General features: G+C 40.1%; 1 protein-coding gene across 14 annotated transcripts in view; it reads right to left on the minus strand.

Moving 5' to 3' along the window:
• The window catches only part of EPHA5 (EPH receptor A5), a 196,057-nt gene that overhangs the window by 48,061 nt on the left and 128,346 nt on the right, over positions 1–19,650 (minus strand). For all 14 annotated transcript variants that reach the window (XM_030271560.4, XM_030271557.4, XM_030271552.4 and 11 more), the window contains 2 exons: positions 4,516–4,640; positions 1,575–1,734 (listed from right to left, as the gene is read on the minus strand). In XM_030271560.4, coding sequence (XP_030127420.1) covers positions 1,575–1,734; positions 4,516–4,640 — 285 coding nt within the window. The remainder of the gene's footprint in view (positions 1–1,574; positions 1,735–4,515; positions 4,641–19,650) is intronic.

A 19,650-nucleotide genomic window follows, 5' to 3' on the forward strand; every position in this document is an offset into this window, starting at 1 on the left:
ACCATGCGGTAGGTATTCCTCTGACTATACCAGCAGCTCCTTAATATCAGAGAAGTACCTATTCCTATGCCTTCAAAATACCCAGAAAAAGACTGGGATGTGGTTATGACTAAATGACCCACGGAATTTCTAGTGTTTAAAAATATTTCCATGTGATGTCCCCCAAAAGTCCTGATTAACACAGATACTTACATGATAGGCTTGATGAAAGTGCCATTATATTTGGACCAGGATCATAGGTAATAGATCAAATGTGCATATATTTCATGTGATACTCATTAACAGACCAGAACACTATGACTCAAACAACTCTAAGCTAGAAACTTTCCAACTGAGAAAAACTATATAGAATAATTTTTTCGTTAACATGATTTGGTTGCTACTTATAGAGCACAATTAATGGTTAATACAATCAGAAATACATTAAATAGAGTGTCTTACTGCATTGTTGTTTGCATTGTGATGCAATTTTCACTGTATTTGCTTAATCACTGGCTCCATAGCTACATTTGCACATGTGAAATGACTCCTTGAAAATCTATTCTGACTTCAAAGGCAGCATGCACTGAAAAGACAACTTGGCATCTTCTCCTCAAAGATGATGAATTTTAAATAAACTGGAGTAACAGTAATCAAAGTATTGATGAATTTAAATTTCCAAGGAAAATAGAGAAAACAGTCCCTTTCCCACAGGAATGATCAGAGTATTTCCACCATAAAATTCCTCTCCCATGCACACAGCATAAAAATTAATAAATGGCAGCTGTACAAATTAATAGAGAGAAGATGTATTTTCTGGTGGACAAAATTGTACTTGACACCTTGGCAAAATTCTGTATTTGGGACAAAAATAATTTCTCCACAGCTGTGCCTAAACACAGAAGAAAGAGTAGCTGAGCCTCTATGTGCCTCAGGAGTTCACCCTGCCACAGAATCTGTTCCAGAATCCAGCTCTGGATTAGTTTCATTAAAAAAAAAAAAAAAAAGAAAATTTGAAAACCCACAAATGTAACAGGCCAAGAAGAAGTCCTGCACCTGCAGTGCACATTTTTTACCATTTCTGATTACAAGTCAACCTCCTTTTCTTGAGGCTGTGGCCTTGGCAGCCAACAGAAACAATCTTTTAACTGGATAGAAACTTTCCCCAAAAAACACAAAAGACACTTATGGTGGTTCAACTCTTCCCCTTGCAGAGAGGCACCGTTTCAGGGTTTTTCCTTCCAGATATAGGCATTTAAGAGAGCTCAGCATCCTCTGCAGCCAGCCTTTAAGGAGCAGTCCTATCCCCTCTGTCCCTCCTGAGAGGAAAGACTCTCTTACACCAGGCTCCTGTAAATACAGGATTTTTCTAAGCATGGAATGCCAAGAATTTCTGAAGCCTGAAGATCTCCTACCCCACCACGAGGGAGTAAAGGACAGCTATGCCAAGTGCAGAGTCATGATGCGCCCAGCGTTTCCAAAGCCAAGGGATGAAGCCAATAGAAGGAAGTGCTCTCTGCAGAGGTATCGATCCCCTGCCTTGTTTCAGGTGAGCGCTGCAGAGACATGGGCTGACAGCAATTAAAAGCACTTACACACTGGGCTGGTTTCGAACTCGAACCTCCGGCTGAAGCCCCCGTAGCCGGCAGCTGTCCGGGCTCGGATCTGGAACACGTACGCTGAGCCTGGCTTCAAGCCATCTGCCGTAATCGTCGTCTCTTTGGACTTGATGATGGTGTAGCTCGTCTCCTGGTCCTTTTCCCAAAACCCCCCCAAAAACCACAAAGTTCAAACACACACAGAGTGGCTCTCAGAGAAGACAGACTCTTAACAACCCCCAGAGAAACATGACAAAAGATGACTGAAGTATGCATTTTTGAGGATTTCTTCCTCAAAACCCCCTCTCTGAAGGTCCTTTCTGCAATACAAAATGTGAGATCTGATTTTCTCTTTTATAATCAATTATTCTAGGAGGCACACAATCAGCATCTGCAGTAGAAGCAGCTCTCCACTGCTCAGGATGTACATGGCCTGGGGCAATGGAAAGGTTTATCCTACAAAGATCAATCCCAAGGCAAAGGGAAGATAAAACAAGTCCCATCACCTTAAAAAAGGATTTTGATTTACATCAAAACGGCTTTCCAGTAGTGTAAGTAGGCCTAAAAGAGAATAATATATTACCCACTATACAACTTTATGCCTGCATTTCTACAACCACGAATTAGACCTTGGGAAGAGAATAATAAACCAAAATGCCAGGAAAATACCTAATTTTTGCATTGTTCTGCTGAAGCAATGAACTTGAAGAAAAATTGCTGAAATAAATCTTCATCTACATCAGTTTCTAATATGAAACAGTTCCAGTTCTTTGATTAAAATTTTGTTGAAATGCTAAGTAATTACTCTTAGAATTATTTACTGTAACATATAATCTAGACAAGAGCTCATAAATTAAGGTCTACAAATTTGGAAACTGCTTTTTATTCACTATATCCTCTCAGATCAAAATTATCATGAGTTAAACCAGAGTTTTTAGTAGTTCCTTTACCAAGATTTATGGATAGTTCTTAGAATCTGAGCTCAGTTTTCTTTTTCTTAAATTTAATGGCCAACTTCCCATTGACAGCAATATGCCTGGCTAAGGTGCTGGGAATTCTTTAAATGTGAGATTACAAAATTTCTCAATTGAAGCCTGTTTTGGAGAAATGTGTACACACACACATACACACATACATATATATATATGTGCCCTTCTTTTCTTACTAAGGAGTGATCCCTCTTACAGGAATGCAATCTGACAAAACTCAGTCTTCCCAAACATTTAATATAAATCGTTCTTGTCCCTTGGAAATGAATGTGAATTTACCCTTATGAAGTGCTGAAAACTGAGAGAATATAAATTATAGTAGCAACAAAGAAAAAGGATTAAGGGCAACATCCCCAGCCTATCTCAGCTACTGGTTAAAAAGCAGTAAGTGAATATTAGGTCACATCTTTGCTTGTATGTCAGCCAATTAACTTTTCAATACACTGTTAGCTTCTGCAAACACTTGGACTCTTGAGCTTTTCTATGGAAAATACAAAGCTTCACTCTCAGCCTGAAGAAAATAAATCAAGACAGTATAAACTTGGACTGGCTGGTGCTACCTCTCTACAAAGGACTCACTCTTGAAGAACTATTTGCTGAAGCTATTTGAGACTAGTTCTGGACAACAAATACAATATTTTGAGTCCCTTCTCCCACCAATTTGTTTGAAAACAAACTAAGGAAAATGAAGAAATACACAGTTTTTTTCACTTTAATTATCTGCTTTGCCTTTTTCTTGGTTTCTAAAAGCTGTTCTTCCCAAGCCATTCCATGGTAAGGATTCAATGTACCCCAAAAGTCATTATAACATGTTAATAAAATAATTAATAATGGATTATTTCCAACAACAAAATAAATAACCTGATTCTTGCTGTGCACCTTAATCTTCAGCCCCATTTAAGTCACTCACGTATCTATTTCACAAGCTCCCTCATCTGCAAAAATAATGTTAATTTTATTTTGTTGGAGAAGATTTATGGAATTCTTTCCCCTCTTTGCATGGGCTGCTTGAGCAGGTCCTTCCCATAGTTAGAGAAAGACAGAAGGAGTAAGGATCTAGTCCTGGTCCATGCTGAGCAATTTTACCTGGATCACAGATAGAGCTAATGGAATATCTTCCTTAAAACACAAATTCAATCCCCCTAAAAAAGTGAATTGTGACTCAGTTTCATTATTTTCCTCCTGTTTTCATGTAGAAAGCCTGAATATTTCCAAGGAAAAAAGAACACCTTACAATTCCAGCTAATGCAAAAAAATGCTATTCAGTCAAATCCTGAAAACCTGTTTTTAGGAAATTTAAGATTTCCAAAGATTTAAGGCCGTATCACTCAAAATACATTACTTTGATAAAGTGCATTTGTAACCATTTTCATTTAAGCAGCATTAATTTTGCAGGAAGATAACAAGTCACCATTTGAAATGAAGACTAGGAGAGGCAAGTTTTGTGGGGAGACTGCTTCCATTTAAACCAAGAGAAAGAGCTGGAAAACCCAGGCAAGTTTTTAAGCCAAGATACCCTTCTTCATATCAGAGAACATGCAGTCTCTCTCCAGAACCCCCTTCTCCTCTCCTTTCACAGTGTATGGAAAATCTAATGAGAAATTGAAATACCAAAGGCAAGAGATTGCCTGATGTTTCTGGGAGGAGATAGATGCTCAGTCCCCAACCCCTTCTATTTTTAACAAATGAGCAGGCTCTATCTTAATGTGATAAAGCTGGAGAGGAATCTGACACGCGTATTTAATGTATTTGTTCAAGAGAAGTGGCCCACTAATGGAAAACAACACCCTCATTTCAAGTCTTCCTAATCATTTACTGCAAAATCAATCTGACATTGATTTATGCATAAAAATCTCTCCATTCCCTTCCATGACTCAAATAATAATAACTAAAAGAAGAAAACAATAAAGAGAAGGTACTTGGGAAGCTCAGCAATCAGTCCATCACACCTTTTCAAAATATTTGATTTCGTATTCCAGGATGATGCCATTGGGTCGATCTGGCTCCTGCCAGGAAAGGGAGATGCTATTTTTAGTTATCTTCCCTTTTTTCACAGTACTGACTGGAGAAGGTGCTGCAAGACAGGAGAAAAACAGAACAGACAAAACCCATGGTTAGTAAGATGGTCTGTCTCAGCCAGGTCAAACTCATCAGTGCATGCTCAAACACAAGGCAATCCTTAGCTGCTGCAGATCAGTGGAGTCTGTTCTCACCTTGGTGGTATTTGCCCATTTTTAACAACTGGACTTGCACAGATTTGTGGTAGCATGACCACCAAGGCAAAGTAATAACATAAAACTACTATCACAGCTTAAACATCAACCCCATCTTTTCAAACAATTTTCAAACACATCAAACCCACACCTTCTCTTTTCAAATGTGTCAGGGGTCTACGTTATCAGAATTACATACTGATTATGCTTTGCTTTCTTTTGCCTGCTTTCAAGGCATGTATTTTTCAGAAGACCTTAGATTACATAGACTCCTTAACTATTTTTGGATTTTAAGTTTAAGCCTAGGCATCTTTCAGCCCTTCCTTTCAGAAGCAAGGAATATTACAACCTTTATAATTCAATTGCTCTCCATAAATATCACTGGGGTGTTGCAGGCTCACATAGTGATGCTAATTCCTTGCAAATGGCAAAAGATTTTAATGGCAATCACAGTTTGGAAGTTCTCAGTGTGCTCAGGGAAGCCACAGCATGAGAGCAGCCATACAATCTCTGTTCATTATTTTAAGATGCAGCCCTGAAAGGTTATCTGCCCTTTGCAGCACACATGTGCATCAGAAACAGGATTGATCCTTTGTATTCAGTCTGATGTCTGCAGAGACTTTTTAAGCTGTGGCTGCTGCCACCCCTGCCAGCTCTCCAGCAGAAGTTGCTATGGGCAATGCAGCCCTAACACCCCAGGTGTTTCATGCCAGTGATTAGGAAACAGCACTGAGTGAGAAGGAAAGGGGACGGGAGAAACTCAGAGACTCACATTTGCAGAGCCAAGAGCAGCTTCTCCAGAGATAAAAACAGGCCATGCCTGGATGAGGGACTTGAACTCACCCTCCATACAGACAGGCTCCTGCAAGGATGACAGGGGCCCTGAGGAGACCAATAGCAAAAACTTTTGTGGCCATATGGGGAATGGAATGTAAAGAGCAGTAGCAAAAAACCACATTTCATCTTCCAAAATGTGTTAGTAACTACAGAAAACAATTTCTTCTACATGCAGGACTAGCAAATTATCTTAACACTATAAAAAAAACTCAACCCATAAAGTAAAATGAAGACAACAAATACATTAATTTTTCCAGGCCTGATTTTAAGCCAAAAAGTAAGGGAAGAGCTCCAGACAACTGTTTTTGGACTGAAGGCTAGCAGCAAGGCTTCTCTGTTATAGCAAGTTGCCACATCTCAGTCTTGCTACAGCCCTAGTTTTTCACACTCCTATTTACTTTCCCCACTTGGTTCTTGAAGGCTCCTGAAAGGTGCAGGCTATTTCCATACTATTTTCTGCTGGAGAGCCGGCATTGAGCTGTACAGTGTTTTCTTTTTAACTGTGCATCCACCACTGTGCTCCCAACTGCTCCACTGAGCGAGCAAAAACCACCTTGATTTGAATGATGACCACATTATTTGTGCAGGCCCTGCGTGGTGGTCACCAACAATTTTTCATCTGCGAAAGTCACCCTCCCTGACTGACATCCTCTACAAGTTTTTGGGCTATGTGAAGGCAAATAACAACCTAAAAGCAAACTGCTAATCTGGTAAAGGAATTTCTGTTACTCAACTCAGGTGCCTAAATACGTGCTGTGTGTACCTGAACACAGCAAACTGAGTTGTGCACCTGAGATACGAGATCTGTGCACACGTGTACAGTCAGATATATTAGCTCAGAGAAGATAGAGAGAGTAGGGAGCTCCATTAAAATAGAATGAAACCCCTTCTGATGCAAGGGAGCTACATAGTTTTCAGGGACATTGGATAACAAGCCTTGTTGTGTGGTGTTGGTGCCAAGTAAAAGGAGATTGTACAATACTCATTAAACAAATGATAATGATCACTTATCACGAGCCACTAAGACGCTACCATGTACAGGGAGAAGCCACCAAAATACTCAAAAAAAGGGACCTATGCCCTCTGGGACTGATCTCCAACAGCCTCAAATCCCTGCAATGCCTCTCTCATGCTTACAGAACTGGCAGTACAGATCTGGCAGTAGAGGTCTAGCAGGATAGAGAACATCAGTGCTGAGCATTAAACCATTTTAAACTCCCATTAGCAAAAGTAAACTTGAGAAGAGCAGTGAGGAGAGACCTCAGTTCTCCCTGGTATTGAATGCCTCTCAAGAAGGTGAAAATCATGCAATTCCCAGTATCAAAATCACCTGCTAAAATAGTGGATTTTTCATCCACTTCATTGAGGTTTCCTGAAGTGTTTACAGGACTGAGGCTCACAGGTGCATTACAGCCAAGAAAACAATGTAAGTGCTCCCAAACTCTGCTGCAAAACCTTTCCCTAGGAGGTTCAGGGCAGTTCAACTCTCCTTTATGTGCACCTGCATAGTACCAGACAAAATGCACCACCAGCCAATCCAAACACATGCATCAAACTTCCTACACCCCTAAATCAGAGCATTGCCTTTAAAAAGTGTGTGCAAAATGTTTGGCTAGTGAGCAGCTTTGTGGACTTAATTCTCTGGGTATGCAAGTCTCTAAAATGTTCAATTGCGGCTCACAGAATGCTCTGCTCTACCGGGAAACGGATGGAAGATAAGAAAATGAGTAACCCAACTCTAGAAGTGAATTAGGAGTAACCGTATCCTTTTTGAATCTCCTTCAAAAGAAGTGTTAAAGTGTAACCGTGAGATAAAGTCCAATTAAGTAAATTCAATAAATCCCAGCGGTGCTGGCATGATACAGCAACCACTCTGCATCCTCAATGCACAGAGATTATGATGCTCTGAAGTGAAGGAAGGAAGGTATAAGTATTTTAGAGTTTTCTTTGTCAAACAAAATGTAATTCAATCCAGGCAAGTGGACAAAGTCTGCAATCATTCCATCTTAAAAGCCTGCAACTGGATACTATGCTATATGATCTCAGAAAAATAAAAGGATTACTTAAGACTTGCTTTTCAAAGGTCACTGCTTCTGCAAGGGCAGCATCCTCTTAATAGAAAGAAGTCAAACCACAGAGCCCTTCCATTTGGAGTACAACATATAAAAAAATAAATTCACTTAAGAGTCAAGATATATGAAGCTGTAATATCTTATGTTTCTTATGCAAGCAGACAGAAGTCATGTTCAAATCCCCGCTGTGACACAACAAAAGGTGGGTGTACATTGTGAATTGTTCATGTTCTGCACATATGCATTAATTTCTCAGCCCTACAGTCAAGATCAAAGAGGGATATTACATCATTTATGCTTATGTTTGCCATTTATGAAAACAGCCATGCATGTGATGAAAGCAAACAGAAGATGTAACAAGGTGTGAAATTGCCAATGTACATTTTTGCTTTCCTGAGACCAAAAATTAATCAGGAAGCAATGAAAACCATAGAAAACTGATTCTTTATTTTTTTCCCCCCTTTTGTTCTGTTTCTAACATTTCTTAAGAAAAGTAAGGGAACATGCCAAATAAATAAATTAAAGTTTCTGCAGAAGACACATCATTAGTCATATCTGAATAACTAGAGGAAATTATTTCATGAGGAACAGACTTTTTAGGACATTTGTGTCGCTATAGAACACGAGAAAGCACAACGTGAGCTACCTGCCACTTTGCAAGGTAAAAGAGGAAGTTTATTTTCTGACTCCAACTTTTATACTTTTCCAAAGGTGACAGTGGATTGGAGAGTGAATGGGCCACCTCTCCAAAGACATCGGACAAACCACTAGTACATCAAGTTTCTCCACCCCCATGAAGGAATGCAAAACAATATGTTATTTACAGAAACTGTGTGGGAAAGTTTTCCAATAGAATGTAAACTCAGAAGGCTTTAGAAAAACTTAAGAATCAGGGCGACACATTTGCTCCTCTGCAACCTTTGATAATGACATTAGCACTGAATTAGCCATCTAGGCACCAAAGGCCATATTTACAACATACTGTGCTGTGTCCCACTAATATCTAACATACAATAATGCTTAGTGGAATAAAATGCTAATTATATTTTAAGATAAACTAATGCTATCAGGTGAACAACCACTGTACCAAGACAAAACAAATAATCCAGTTTCTACTTTTCATGGTGTATCTAGTGCTCTCTCCAGGCCAATTACTTTTGCCTTGGTATTTTTCACTCTGGCAGAAACAACAGCTAATGGCTCCCCATCTCACTCAGTCCCAAAGCCATAACCTTTATCTGTTATTATATAACCAAACAGTTATGTTATAATTAATGCACTTAATAAAACCAGGTATAATTGAAGAAAATAAAACCTGTATTAGAAGAGTAACCACAAGACAAGTAACTCTGGTTTCACTTCAAAAGCCTGGTATATTGTAATTTTTCACTCAGTTTCTAATTTCTTTCTCAGGCCTTTGGTGACTTCAGAGTTTGAAGCAAGACTTGCCTTATTCAGCAAGTCACACTAAACGCATTGTGAAACTGCAGTTGGCTTCAAGCACTATATAAAAAATAAAATAATTTAAAAAATAAAGTGGCTTTTAAAAATATAGCTACATTAGTTAAAATAGAAATACTTAAAGGAGAAGGAAAAAATGCTTTCATTGTATTATCTCTGCATTTCTACATAGGAACTTTCAGGACAGCTCAACACCCAGTGGCTCTCTTAAGGGTACTTTTACTGTGAATATTACACCCGGGTCAGAACTTAGAATTTAAGTCACAACTTGTCTTTTGTGCTACAGTTTTTCATATCCCAAAGTGTACTCAAGCTTGTCTGATAATGGATTTCAAAACTTGCCGTCCCTTGAGAACAAAGAGCTGCAAACCATGCTTGGCTAGTTAGGCAAACAGGCTGGGCCCCAAGTTTGCAGGTGCTTGCAAATGTTTTTGAAAACTGAGTCCAGGGAATGAAAGGTCCTTGTACTAAGTAGCATTAAATGCCATTTCTATTCTATCTGAGATCTTTTGTGGGATTTCAACCCTAAAGAAGGCAAGGAGGTAAATTCTAGCCCCAAGATTAGATTAAATCCAAAGACCTTGCCAAGTGGGAGCCAAATCCAAAAACATTGTTCATATATGGAGATCATTTTATTTTGAATAATTCTTCGAAGTATCTCCTGTGTAGATGGGGACTTCACGTTAGTCTTTTTCACGCATCAAATATCAAAATGAGAACACAATCTTCAAAACTGCTTTGGCAATGAATAGATAGTATTTCTTTACAACTTCTACGTTCCAAGATGAACCTCTGAGGTGTCAGGTCTTAGATCTCTTTGCAGTCTGAATGGACATTTTGAATGCCTCTGAAACCTGAGATGCCCTGATCTGTACCTTGAAACAAAACAGGTCAAACAAAAGAGAGGAACCCAAATGAAGTACTCTATGACCCTGACAGAAGGCAGGGCCCTGTTTTTGTAATAAGAATCCATGACTAACCCAACCAACCAGATCTATCTCATTTGAAAAGTGGTGATCTTTCAGGTGGCTCCCATCCTGGTTCCTCTAAGATTCAACACAGCTCCTTAAGCTTGACACCAGGACATGTTTTGACATCCAACTAGTCACAGACAAGGTGCTCCCAAGACCTTGCTGCCTCCCAGCTGGACAGAAGGCTGGGTTTGTGAAAAGCAAAATCCCATTTGGTGTGTATTGAAGAGCCTGTTCTTTCTTTGACAAAGCTTTCCTCAGATAACTTTTCTCTAGGCTTCTAATCCTTGGACCTAAGACACCAGAAAAGTCCCTTTGCTGAAGGCAAAGAGAGCAGTGGGGATGCTGTGGCTTTGCGGACACTATTAACCCAGTGCTTTTAATTACCAGCACTGCCACTCCAGAGAAGTGCTCTTGTGTTGGTTAACACAAACCAGGAAAAACTTATTCATACTCACATTAGAGAAATAATAATAGAGAAGTAATCTGCATGCAATTTGCATTAGAGCAGGGATGATGGCTCATCTCTTACTTCTGATCTCTGTTAACAGCACAGGAGATCTGTGTGGCTATGCACCAATGTGGTCTAAGGCCTCAAGATTTACTGAGCCCCAATACTCAGTGTTCTTGCAGTAACTGAAGTGTGTTTAGGGGAAGGAGAGGTGTGTGCACACTAAATTACATAATTCAAAGCTTTCTTTTCTCTGAGTATCTCCTAAAGAAGCTTGCAAGAGAACCAGCAAAGAGAGGAAACCACAGCAACAAGCTAACATCAACTGACCCACCCGTAAGGACCTACTGCTTCTTATGGTAAATCTTTAGATGAACACTCAGTGATATTTTGCTACTCCTGTAAAATGGTATTAAAAGAACAAATAGCAACAAATGCCTTGCTGCTTATGAAAAATCACTGCTGAAATCTTTCCTACAATAATCTGTATTATAAAAATGTGTCTGTAAAATATTCTTTGTTATAAAGACCAAGTACTGATTATTGACATATGAATTATGAAAACAAATCCATAGCTTTAAATGTTTGTATGTAGTCTTTTCCTCTTAATCAAAATATGTTGTTAATTGTGAAACAGCAGGACTCAACACATATTCCTCAAAGGACAGTGGATGCAAATGAAAGCTTTGCCATTTACAACATTTTTTACTGTAAGAGTATTGTTAAGACTCACCTACCTAAGTGCCCACCTTTGTGGAGGCAACCCAGGAAGGCGTAGCAACATCTCACCTCTGGCACTCCTCTCTCTTTCTGACTGCGTGAAAGTTTCCAAAATTCATTGCTTACACCAAAAGCAAGCAAATAATTTCTAAAAAATCTACCATAAGGAAGTTACGTTGTGTCAGGGCTATCATATGTTAAAACTGCGACAGGATTATAAGCAGAGCCTAAAGACAGCACAAAATCTGGGCACTAAACTACAGAGCCTTTGGGATAAGACTGCCTTGTCATTCCTCATGTGCACACCACCCCACATAGAACAGAGCCAGAATATTTAATGATACCTATCATACATCACCACCATCTCAAAGAAATACATAACCTTTGGCAAGGCTCTTAAAAGCACATGATTTCAAAAAATAAATTGGATTCTTGCCATTTGCCTTCTGTTTACAGAGTTGCACAGACATGCTCTCGGCTCCTGCCAATCATGGATGAGAGACATACTCTTAAAGAATGGAAGCTGCCTGCAGATCCACAAAACTTGCAAGCACGAGGCCTGAGGAAAACATGACCAGATATCACAAGAGAAAACTGTAATATTGAGCACACTTATCTCAAAGGAGAGGAAGTATTACCTCCAGCTTGTTCATCAACAAACACATTCAAGTCCTTAGCATGAATATTGATATAAAACAGTTTTAAGGAATTTTAAGGACTCTGTGTAATGAAGGCTACAAAGAGTACCATGATCTGTAACATCAGTCAAGGTAATTTTTTTTCTCTTGAAACCTGGAGGCTTGCAAATGCTCACCTGTATTTTTCAGGGTCCAAATTCCCCATCATGCAGATACAGGCTGCTTAGAAAATAATAATTTAAAAAATTGGCCTGACAAGACTGGCCCTGACCATAGCTCATTGTTTGAGAAACTTTTTTTCAATTGCCAGGCCTAACATACATTCATTTGTATTTACAGCAGCATCAGCCCTATGTCCTCCACAGCCAGTTCCCATTAAACTGCAATTTATCATGATCCTCAGAAGGGAGAGGGAGACATTAGGGCATCACAGGTTGCCTGGGCTCAGGAAAAAGAGGCATCCCTGATGTCCCTAGCAGGTACTTGCACTCAAGGCCAATGTGTATCTGAGACAAATATTTGTTAGACCAGGGAAGAGAGCATGAAGTAATATCTTCCTATAGGGTGGAGATCCACAGGAATTTCCAATACTTGATTTTGTTTCTCTAGTGCCTCTGGAAATCAAGATAGTAAGTTTTTCTGAAAGCTGGGGAACAGACTGTGGTATAGACCAGAGCCAGATTTCTTCACACCATAGAAAAGCTGTAATTTCCCTATATTCCATTAGTGGTTTAGTTGTGAAGTCTAAGAATAAATACTATTGACTTACAAGACTCTCATGAATTCACTTCTAGCAAGGTGATAAGGACTCCAGCTTTGATCCACCAAAGAATTTTTGGAAAATGCTTAATTTTAAGTGCATGAGCGCTACCACTACTGTCAGCATTTTGCTGGATCGTAGCCACAGGGCTCAGCATTTTGCCATAGAATTCTCATTATTGAGTACGTTTATCAGACTAGCTTCCACCACACTAACCAAGGAGTGCCTTCCCTATCTTTAGTAATCTAATATCTGATTTGCATTTAAGCAAAAACTTCCTTTTAAAAACCACATGCCATTAAGCACAAAACAAAGCCAAACCACAGCTACTGAATTAAATGTAAACTGGGCATGTTCCTGCTGCCCACCATCTCACCTTCTTAATTCCTAAATTTGCTCATTTCTTTGCACAAGACTTGCTGTGTCCTTTTTCTAGCTGTTATCAAGCTCTAAACCCAGCAAATTCATAGACCATTTTTAAATTGTGTGGGAAATTTCCTTCTCTGCCAAGCCTGCCACTCTGTATGATACAGCAATCAGTCTTGCTGATGAATTCTAACATTAAAGCCACATTGCTAAACACTCTAGTGAAATTAAGGGCAGGCAAATTAATTCCGTATGTTTCCACTTGAAGAACAGCTACTGAAGAGGTGCATCAGGTCAGAGTGAAGAATAAGCAAAGTCCTTAATCCCACTGTAGCTTGTTTTGGATTTTCTGTGGTATTTGGTTCCTCTGAATACCATCATTGTTCTTATCTCACCTCTCATTCAGAAATGGGAGAAAAGCATAAGCCCACCACGTGTCACAGAACCCTGAGCTGGTCACAGCTTTGTGGAACCACAATCCAGACCTCCACCATAAGTGACTTCCCCAATGAAGACTGGAAGGCTTGAAATAAAATTCTTAAAAACAAATAAAAATATATCAAACAGGTAACACTAGATCAACCCCCTATGTCAGTAAAACCTCAAAATTACTAGAGCTGTAATGGAAAGGTTTATGTACCTGTGATTATATAAAACCTTTGGTTTGAGTTTGACAGTGGTTTTTCTGGATCAGAGTAAATGTTGCTCAGACTCCTACTGTTTTTAAGGAAAATGGCAGACAAAAAAATGTAACAGTTCTCATCCTTTCTGCCAGCTTGGATATCCTGCCCAGTCTTTTGGCACTTAAGTGTGACCACGGGCAATGTTATTCCTAAAATTTCAGGTTCCAAACATTGAGATGACGCTACTACCAAAGTCAGCACAAATCCAAGTTTTACTACAGGTGCTTGGGAAAACACCTCTTCATACTATCAAGTGAAATTTATGTACCTTCAGCTTCCTAAAGGGTAACCTTTGCAGTGTGAAACATGGAGCATGCAATCCTCCTTTGGAAGGAAGGAAGAAGATGCAGCTTCACAGCTGTTCCGAGTTAGAAGAGACCTTAAAGATCATCTACTTCCAAGCCTAATGCCATGGGCAGAGATGCTTTCCAATAGACCTAGAGCCTCATCCAGCCTGGTCTTGAGCACTTCTAGGAAGGTCGCAATTGCAACTTCTCTGGGCAGCTGGTGCCAGTGCCTCAACACCCTCATCGTAAGAATTTTTTCCTTATATCTAGTCTGAACCTACTCTCTCATAGTCTAAAGTCATTACTCCTTGTCCTATCCTTACAGGCCCTTGTAAAAGTCCCTCTCCAGTTTTCTTGTAGGCTGCCTTTGGGCCCTGGATGGTGCTGTAAGGTTTTGCCAGAGGTTTTCTCTTGCTAGCTCTGACATCAAACTGGTAGCAATGGGATGAACTGAGTTTCTTCTCCCCTTCAAGACAGCAGACTGTGACCTCCCTGTGCACCCTCCCACACAAACTGCCATGCCAAGCTCTGTTTCCCCTCCTGGTCACTCGCAGTTCTCCCTGGAGCTGCTCTTTTTGGTAGTGGCAACTCCTAGCCCCACCAACTCATCAACCTCTCCTGTACAAGCTGCGGGCTTCTGGTGGGTCTTGGAAATCCTCAAGGGTGTCCCTGGCTCAGTAAACCTTCCTGTACGTCTTGATGCCCTGCTCTGCTACAGAATGCACCTTGCTGTGCTGTTTGCTTTGGCAAGTCTTCAACCCATGGCTTCCCAGTAGGCAAAGTGATTTATCAGGTCCTTGGGGAGAAGGAGGAAGCACTTGAGGCAGCTCCAGACCATGCCCCATTCTGGATGTCAGGAATAAGTGCAATTTTATCAAATCCAAGAGGGAATTGGAGAAAACCCACAACTTAAGAAAGCTATGAACAGAGAATGTTCTGTCCTAGGGAAAAGGAGAATAAAAGAGAATATGAGTCTCCAAATAAGTAAAAGGCTGCTGTCTCTGGAGCAAGACAAGCACAGTATTAAATTTAGGAACAGCTTTATAAGGACAAAAGTAATGAAGCACTGGAAAGACAATCACCCAGTGAACCTGTGGCATCTGTGGAAGTTTTAAAGCATGTTAGATGAGCACATCCTAAGATACTTCCAGACACAAGGCTCTACACAGACACCTGGCTATCACAAGGCCAGTGATAAAAAAAATAAAGAATCTTGAAAGGGAGAGACACAAAAGACATATATTTAGTGCCATTTACTAGCTGGCTTGCTTGTGCTAGGAGCTGTTATGGAAAAATCTAAATTACTAGAAATGGCTAGTCACACAAAAGGATGGCACAGGGATAAAAGCATCATAAGACCAGAGGAAACAATACTCTGCTTTCTGGCTATGCCAGAAACTCCTAGTATGACCATGGGCAAGTCACTTTATCTTTCTGTGCTGTTACTTGTGCAATGAAGATAATGATAATTCCTTTATCTGTATAGACTTGAGGGGCAGAAACTAACTATTCAGGTGCTGCCAGCACAATCTTTGCTTTGGCCTGCAGGCACTGCTGTAAGGCAAATAAAGAAAAGAAGGAATACCTGCAAGCATTACTCCTGACAGCTGGCTTCTTCTATTTAAATCACAGGCAACTTGGTGATGTCACACTGAGCTCAAACATGGAACACAATCCCTACGTGAATGACAAAGAGGAAAATTGTGGGGAAATTTGTGGCAAAGGCTTGTTTTCATAATTTAATTACTCCCTCCAACTTCTGTTACCAAGTGGAAGCGCTAGTTCTGTACTTAAAGACAAGCACTGTGCAAAATTGCTTTGCTGAGGGAAAACTGCAGAGATCACGACCGAGCAACACAAGCTTAGGATGAACATCAACCTTTCGAACGGGCTAAATGCAGCTGCATGTGAAAGCATGGCTTTTGACTCTCCCACCCTGCAAAGGCATCACTTTTCTGCAGGAAGCAAACACAGACGCTCTGATAAAATATGGCAGGATTTTTCAGTCCAGTTAGTTTCTGAAGGTGTTGATAAGGATTTAGAGACAAACTCAAGAATATGTCAGAACATTTCTAATGTGAAAACCCCATTTAGGGACTGTCCAGGGACTCTCTAGTCCCATTTTCCCCCTTAGTGTTGACAGGATATGTCCTAAACCCTTGTCTACTTAAGTAGGTCACCACAGGCTGTGGAGGTCAGGGCAGTGCAATGGTAGGAGAACAGCCTGAATATCTAAGGGTGGGATTGCCATCCAGAAGCTAATGGTCCCAACAGAGATTTTATCTGTTTCATGTGGTAGCTGCACATGCACTCCCTAATGTATCCTGAGGCTTTGGTGACATCGTCTCATTCAGCATTCCCATGAGACTGTAGAAAGATGGAGGAAAGACAAGTTTCACTGCATCCAGATTCCTCTCTGGGTTCACAACCACTCTAACAGGATTTGGTTTTGGCAAGTTCTCTTTATAGTGATCACTCCCCCTCAGCTTTGTGACTGTTAGGAGAGAAAAGGGCATTTCAACATCAGACACTGTGGGTTCCTCCTTCTGAGGGGTTTCCAGCCTCTCTTCTCCAACTTGGACAGGGAATGACCTGGATAGACCTAAGGAAGTGCCCTAGTTCTTCCAATTCTCTCATCTTCATCTTTATTCAAAAACTTTAATGAGAATTAAAATACATATATGTATGACTTCATAGATGCAATACATAAAACACTTCCCTGTTTGGCATCACCCTGCACGTTTGTGGATCTCCTTTGACCAACCTTTATGCTGCTACAAGTGCTCATTGCGTCTAGTGGCTGCAATTGTGCCTTGAAGACATGTGAAAGTAATCCAAACAGCAGATGACAGGATGGCATGGATACTAGAGCTCGCTGCACCAACACCAGCTGCTCACAGTCATTTCCCTGTCTCCTTCACAGGACTGTGATGGTGTTAGCTCCCACTTGCTCTTGGAAAAAAGCAGCTTCCAGCACCACTCAGAACTACCCATCCAGTACAGATGGGAGCTCATGAAGCTTTTCCTTCAGACAATGTTGAGTCATCCACAGGGGTATCGTCTCAAGATCAGACATGTACAACAGTTTTCAGGGCTCAGGCTGCTGAGCTTGAAGAGACAGAAATCAAACCATACGGGTTTCCCACTATTCTCTTCCCCAGGTTGTTGCCTATTAGCATGGCTCTCTCTCCCTAAATGTTCCCTGCATAAATGTGAGATTATAACAGTAATGGCATTAAAAACGTGAATGATGAATGCTATGCATCAGGCAGGATGATTAAATAACTATGTGTAGATTCTGGGGCATATTAGCTTCTCTGCCTTCTGACATGATAATTGATCATTCCTAATCCATAGCAGAAACAAAATAGAGATTACCTCCTCTCAAACAATTCAGCTTCTATTCTCCTTTGTTCATTCCCCCTGCCCCTCCCTCACACAAGGGGGAAGCCCATTAACTAGCTCTAACTGTTTTTAATTCAGTGGTATTGAAAATGGGATCCTAGCAATGCACGTAATTGATCCCATTTCACAGGACTGCCTTCCAAGGAGCAGCAAAGGTGAAGCACTCACATTATCAAGGTCACTGCAGTGAATGCAAGAATAACAAAGACTTGGATTTGCATCAGGATTCAATTACAGTGAAGTGTACAAATGTTCCTAGACTGCCCCCCCAAAATGAGAAGTACTCTAAGAGAGCTATATACACCTAAGCAGAATTAATAAAAAGAACAGCATTTTAAATAGTTTCGTTAAAATCCTATGCAAATACAGTGGACTCACACAGAATGTGTTTTATGTTCATTTAACTTGAATTTGTAAATTTATAGGCAGCAGGTAAAGCAAGATAATTTTAAATCAATATACCTAGATCTTAAGGCCAAAAGAGATCATTTAGCCTTCCCACAAAACACCACTGACTTTTCATCTTCCTTTAAATCAATAACAATTCAATCCTGAGGGCAGATTACCAAACTTCACCACGCAGTGACTTGCTGCTCCATCGTGCCACTTGGTTAAAAGAATAAAACATTTTAAGAGATAACTGAACTTTGTTCTAGAAATTAGTACTGAAGAAAATGATTTGTTTAAAAAAAAATCAATATAACAGTTACTGTCTGAGAGTATGAAAAACAAAAGAGAAAAGGACATTTTTAAATATAGATATACACACATGCACACTTCCATAAGCAACACAGAAAAAAAAAAAATCAAGAAAAGCCTGAAGAAAGGATGTATGCTTCAAGTGTAGTTTTTAAAGCTGGATATCCCTTGAAGACTGCCACTAAATTTCCAAGCAATTTGGCAACATTTATCAGTTCATAAAAATTACAAAAAAGCCTGATTTTACAAGGCCTGCAGATACTGAACTATCACATCTGATCAGTGGCAACTGCCCACATGCATTTTTATGCTTTATAGCACTGCAGTGTACAGAATTCAGCTCTGTGGGTTACCCTCCTATGGGCCTGTTTCTATCAGTGAAGAATGCATCTGAGGAAAGAAATACATTTTGCCCAGTGTTATCATCCACTTGAAACTATCACATAGCTAAGAAAACAGAAAAAAAAAATTCCATCCAGTCATTCAACTGCCAAGCAACTGCTTGCAGAGACTGCTTCGTGTGGTATTCAATCACTTCATTTACTGTACTCCAACCAAAATTACTCAAGCCATTAACTTCTTCTTCTGCCAGTCTAACTTCTTGTGCATCACTCTGATAAGAACTTCATATTACTTACTCCATTCTGCAGCTAAATGAAGGGAATGCTGACCACATAGGCACATCTTACCTTGTATCTCAAGAAATACACTGCTATCAGCCTTGCAAGGCTTCCAGTGGCTGGTTAGCTTGGTATCTGCTGCATAAATATGGATCACAGGATGCTGCTCATTTTAAAGCTGCTTGAGCTACCTGCATTCTCTTTTGTTTATTCTAAGACCATGGCCTTTAAAGTCTGGATGTGACATTTAAAAGGCCCAGTAAATGCCATATCCTCTCTCAGCCATGAATCTTGTCTAACACAGCAGTGTATTATCATCGCAGTGATCTAATTCTTGAGATCACCTCTTTACTAACAAGACCCAGGATGGCCACTATGATAAAGCCCTGGGAACTCAAAAACTATCTCAGTCAGTGACCCAATAATAAATCTGGCATTCTGTGTTTCATCTCTTCCTCAGTAAGGCATGTCAAATCATATACTATAACTATATACTGAATGACCTGGGCAAAAGGGCTTTCAGAATGTGGGGAAGACACTGTATTGATAAAATAGCAAAAATCAGAATGATGGTACTTTCATGCACAAGATAATCTTGCTTCCTCAATACCCCGGGGAAAAAATAATGTTTAGAGCCAAAATTTCTAGAGCCTAAAGAGAAACACAAGAGCAGCTGTGAAGACATCCAGAGAAAAAAGTGTGGTGATCAAACCTACCTGAGATATCAGGCCCTTCCTTGCATTTGTCTACATGAGAGGCTACTCACCAACTTCATCAAAAGTAGCTTCCATACAAGCAAGACAAGAATTTGATCCACCATGGGAAGGCAAAATATACCCTCCAAGCATGAATTACCCAATGAAATGAACGAAACAGAAGACCACTTGGACCAATGGTCAGC

This window comes from Taeniopygia guttata, chromosome 4, assembly GCF_048771995.1.
Source record: "Taeniopygia guttata chromosome 4, bTaeGut7.mat, whole genome shotgun sequence".
NCBI classification, from domain to species: Eukaryota; Metazoa; Chordata; class Aves; order Passeriformes; family Estrildidae; genus Taeniopygia; species Taeniopygia guttata.